The sequence below is a fragment of the Branchiostoma floridae genome, chromosome 11, assembly GCF_000003815.2.
Source record: "Branchiostoma floridae strain S238N-H82 chromosome 11, Bfl_VNyyK, whole genome shotgun sequence".
Lineage (NCBI taxonomy): Eukaryota > Metazoa > Chordata > Leptocardii > Amphioxiformes > Branchiostomatidae > Branchiostoma > Branchiostoma floridae.
Genome location: NC_049989.1, coordinates 7115353 through 7120342, shown reverse-complemented (window position 1 = coordinate 7120342; position 4990 = coordinate 7115353). Strand labels below are relative to the sequence as shown.

The following is a 4990-nucleotide window of genomic DNA, read 5'->3' as shown; positions in this document are numbered from 1 at the left end:
TTTTTGTTGTCTTGGAGCCAACATTGCAATGCGTAGGAAATGATTTACCATTAAGTGACACTGCCTTCAAGTTATTTCTAAATCATACACCAATGACAAGAATAAGCTTATAGTCTTAATTAAGTAATTACTCAATATATTTTAGTACTTTATACACAATGTACCCAACTATACTTACCAATACTGACAGGAACATGCCCTGGACCCAAATTTTATCTCAATAATGTCATGTATCTCGAAATTTAAAAAAAAAAATCATTATTTGCAACAAGATCAACAAAAATGTCTGAAGTTTAAAAGGTTTATAGAAGTTACTTCACACAGTGGCATTATTTCTGATATTTTCCAGCAGTCACTGTCTTCAATCTGTCCATCCAAAAAATGCTTATGCCACAATCCTACAATACTTTTCCATCAAGATATGCTTGTACCTTTAAGGGAAGGGGCTAAACAGTGTTTTAGAACCATGATATTCTCAATCTAGACCATAAAATTTTAGCATTACCTGAAGTTGCTGACAGGGCCAGACCAGACTTTAGGTAAACTTACTATTTGTTTCTTTAAAATATCATGAAATCCTCAAGGAACACTAATCTCTACAAAGATAAATCACTTTTAAGACTGCAACATATTAAAGGTAAAGTTTGAACTTTTTTGGTTAAATTTTAAAAAATATGCTGGACTTAAGGGATATTTTCTATCAATGATGTAAACACATCGCTTGTAAAGTTTTTTACATTTAGTCTCCAGTCTTTTGCTTCATACCTAAAAGTGTATTAACTTTATCATAATCTACATCCCAAGCTTACAAATATGTTGTCTAAATACCTTTAAGAACGTGGCTACATTCACACCAACTCCAAGGTCATACAAGTATGACATGGTCATGTGATAGGGGCCAAGCCATATTTGGCAATGCCACAGCACTGTTGCATGATGGGATGGGTTGAAGATTCTGCAAATGGCACAATGTCCTGATCACATGATCAAGATCTATACTGCCATAGTGACGTCTGTGTGACCTGGGATTGATGTACTAAATGTAGCAACTTCCCAGCTCTCACCACCTATGATGTATTGAATGGCTTTTGTCTACAAAGGTATATATATCACATATTGCACGTCACAGGAGTGAGTTATTAGACCAAGGTGTAGGATTAGTACAAGGTTACTCCGCACTTACCCCTGTACAAACCACCCCCATGAAGCATAATGGTGTCTTCTTCTATCTCTAACCAATGTCTTCACAATTGGTGAGATATTTATGCTGCACATGAAAGAAGGATACAAGCAAAGAAAGCATTTCAATTGTGACCGAGATCAAGCTTTCTTGCAAGAACTCTTCTATCTTTCTGTTCAGGTGATTCTTCTTGTTCAAGTTTACAATGAGAGACTGTAACAGTTACAGTCCTTTATCCTTACTCATATTGAGTACAAATTAATACACCAACTTTGAAGGTGAATATCTATAAGGAGACTAGAAAAAACACCACTGCAAACATTTATAGCGGCTGTGGATTGCACCACTGCTTCATAGGGGTGTACAGGTTACAGTGGGCAGCTGGCTGGACGGTGTACATGTCCATGATGGTTCTGGGTGTACATTTGTGTGCTACATTTACGGGTTTATGGATTTCCCTGTCGGATGTCAGTTCCCGTTGCTGTTTCTCTGCGCCAGAGGGACTTTCCCGAGGTCAGACGCAGAGCTGGAGCTGGACTTAGCGAACTGTTTGGGCGCCATGCTCATGACGCGCTGAGCCTCCATCAGGGCGTCCTTTATCTCCTTCATCCACTGGACAAACTCTGGGTCACTCTGTAGGGTACAAAGATCATGATGGTGTTGTACAACATCACAGGTACATACACACATGTACATCAACCCTGTAGTCCAGCTTGGTCTTTAAAAATATCAAGGATATAGTGGACGTGCTCATCTGTATTACTGAAAGTTTAGTTTAAGCCACAGCAAGTAAATTTTATGGATGACATCAGCATGCGCATTAATTTTTGCATGATTTCAGAAAAAAAAGAGATTTTTTTTCTTCTGCAGGGATGGTCAACATGACGATGAAGTACCAAAATGAGCAAATATATTGTGTCGTAGCCTAATAATTGTACTTGTAGAAGTGACACTTGCGAGGTACCCAGAACTGTAGTTGTAGAAATGAAACTTATTGGATAGTTGTAAAAGTGACACCAATATGGAAGCTATGAGTGTGGTTACCAACTTTGTTGGTGATGACAATTGCAATCTACCACACTAGTGTCACTTTTACCACACCAGTAACGTTACATGACTTGTCTTAAATACAGGAATGAATGCCTTGTCGGCTCTGATATCATGTTTTGTCCCTTTAATTCTTTTTACAGCAGTCATCATAACTTTATGGTGCCTATTTTTGAAAATGTAGCCATCTTGTTTGTTTTTTCACCCATCTTGTTTTTTTTTTCGCCCTATCGCACTATTTTTGCAGTCTGCAGTGGATGTCATCAATAAAATTCACTTAATATCTGCAAGTTCTTGCCAGAAGGTTAATTGCAAGTACATGTTAGAAACATGGTGGCATACATGTGACAATGAACAGTGATAAACATAATTGTACAAAGAGACTACACTAGCATTGGCTATACGTATACCTAGACAGGTTGGGTTTGACTTCTACTTTAACAGTTTATGTAATACCACTTTCCTACAGGCCAAACTGCTGATTTTGCTTGCAGCTGGGAACGGGAACTTGAACAGAATGCCTCCAGCTGGAAAACATTCGCTTAAATGCGGAACACTATATATTTCATACCAGATATTCCTAAATGAGCTATATGTCTTTTTGTTGTCATTCTTTCACAACCTACAACTGAAGGTCACTCTGCAGACAAACATTAACCAAAAGGCTATCTACTCACCTCAGGACGAAGGAGAAACTGCTTCCCGCCCTTGACCTTCAGCTGGATACACTTGTTGCCCTTGACTGTCGTCTCCTCCACCGCCAAAACAGACTCAAGAACTAAAACATTATTCTGTTGGACGACGTCCTGAAAATGAAATAAAACCACATCCTGAAAAGACGAAGAGACGACTTGGTTAGGGCATAGCCTTCCACTTCATGCAGACTTTGTGTCACACTTTCATGTTTAAAAAAAAACAGGCAACTTTTTTTGGAGGGGGGGTAGGAAAATTTGTGGTATTTCAATAAATATAAAAGATGAACAAACAAAAACATTTGAGGAGAAAATGATTATAGACATAAGGGTCAATAAGGGTAAAATGCATGAATAAAATCTGCATGTGGAAAGGAATTGTGGTGTAAAAACACAGCAAAATGCTTTAAGTTAACCCCTACATGAAGAACATGCGCAATTCAGTACCTTTTCAGCCTTAGTTTTGAGAATATCTCAAGTGGATGTATCACTAGCAGTTGTGCATGCCTGATTGTATGAGTCATTCAATAGCATAAGAATGCCACACAACATGTTTACCACCCTCTAACACTCCCTGAAAAGCATCATCAAATGTGACATCTTTTCAATTTCTAGGATTTCTTATTAGATCTTGGAATTACATGTAGCATGAGTTATTTCTTACAAACACTTACTTTAATGTATTATCTCTAGCTGTGAGCGAATTTTGATGGCGAACATGTTTCGCCAAACCATGTATTATCTCTAGCTGTGAGCGAATTTTGATGGCGAACATGTTTCGCCAAACCATGGTTTGAAGACTTCCATGTCCGTGGAATTTACTTTTAACAGTTAACTCCATGGCAGTGAGGGGACCAGTCCATGGTCATTAACTTCATTCACTGTTTTCTCTTGATTTTAGTAATGGCCTATTGTAAAAGTTAATTACGATAAATGCCATAACAGCATGCTGGTGGTTAACTGTCAAGCTGGTTCTGCTACACTCTGGTTATTTGGCATCAGTGTTCCAGCCAGCCTGAAATTTTTATCTGTTCCCTGGATTTTGAACGGAAATACTGTCTCGTGCCAAAGGCTTCCACACAACAGTCATAGAGGGGTCGGGGAAAATGTTGAAATCTAAGACCCTCTGAAGTGCTATTTCCTGCATTTTGAGGAGCAAATTTTGCAGGTAGAGTAGAGTCAGCTTGGTTCAATGGCATCTGTGCTGAATTTCTGCAAAAGTACATTTTGTTTAATATCTTTACATGCCAATTTTTGTCTATCACTCTGAGGACGGAATGGGCAACATTTTTGTTTGTCCCCAGCTGCAAAATTCCGTCAAAGGACAGATGCTGGCTAGAACCCTGCTCAGCATGCTAAAGGTTACAACAGAAGCCAGCCTACATGTCCTATAGGTCTCCTATGTCTACACTGAGTAAACCTCCTACTCAGCTTCCTACTAAGGGAGGTGAGCAGCTTCCTACAAGTATTCCTTCTGCCTGTCTCCTTAGTAACAGCACACAGCACAAACAATAATCAGGACATGGCAAATTATCACAAGTACAAGGGGAAGCAGGAATTCACATGAGGAAAAGTCTTACAGTATCATGTTCAAAAGTTTTTTTTATTTACAGAGTGCAGAAGATGTATTTTGGCTCCTTGTTGAGTACAATCTGTGCAAAAATTGAATACTTTTTCTTTTCTTTTATAGGCAGCAATAAAAAAGCATAATTGTTGTTTAAAGTTGAATTGATTTTTATCAACATAACATGCCAAATATTCGTGAAATTGTAAAATGATGGAGAAAAAATTTTGAATGTTCCTAAACTGGAACCTGATATGGCATGTCATAGAATGTGTACATTTACAACAATGTGTGTACCTGCAAGATCATTTCCTCAGTGTTGGAAAAGCATAAAACAGAATCTTACATAAAACAGCCAAAATTAATGTTCATTTATGCATATTGAATTTTACATTTAATGACATAGAAATTAAGGGTCATACACAATCCACACAATAGCAGTCTACTTGTCAACAATAAAGCCATAGAGTATATTATACACAAAAAGTCAAAGCAAGTCATAAATTA

General features: G+C 37.9%; 1 protein-coding gene across 1 annotated transcript in view; it reads right to left on the bottom strand.

Annotated features, from left to right (window-relative positions):
• Positions 1 to 4990, bottom strand: part of LOC118425552 (beta-adrenergic receptor kinase 2-like) — a gene marked incomplete in the record, with an annotated part of 26143 nt that continues 21153 nt past the window's right edge. Inside the window, 2 exon segments of the mRNA XM_035834476.1 lie at positions 1 to 1813; positions 2905 to 3033. Of these exon segments, the coding sequence (XP_035690369.1) occupies positions 1649 to 1813; positions 2905 to 3033 (294 nt within the window).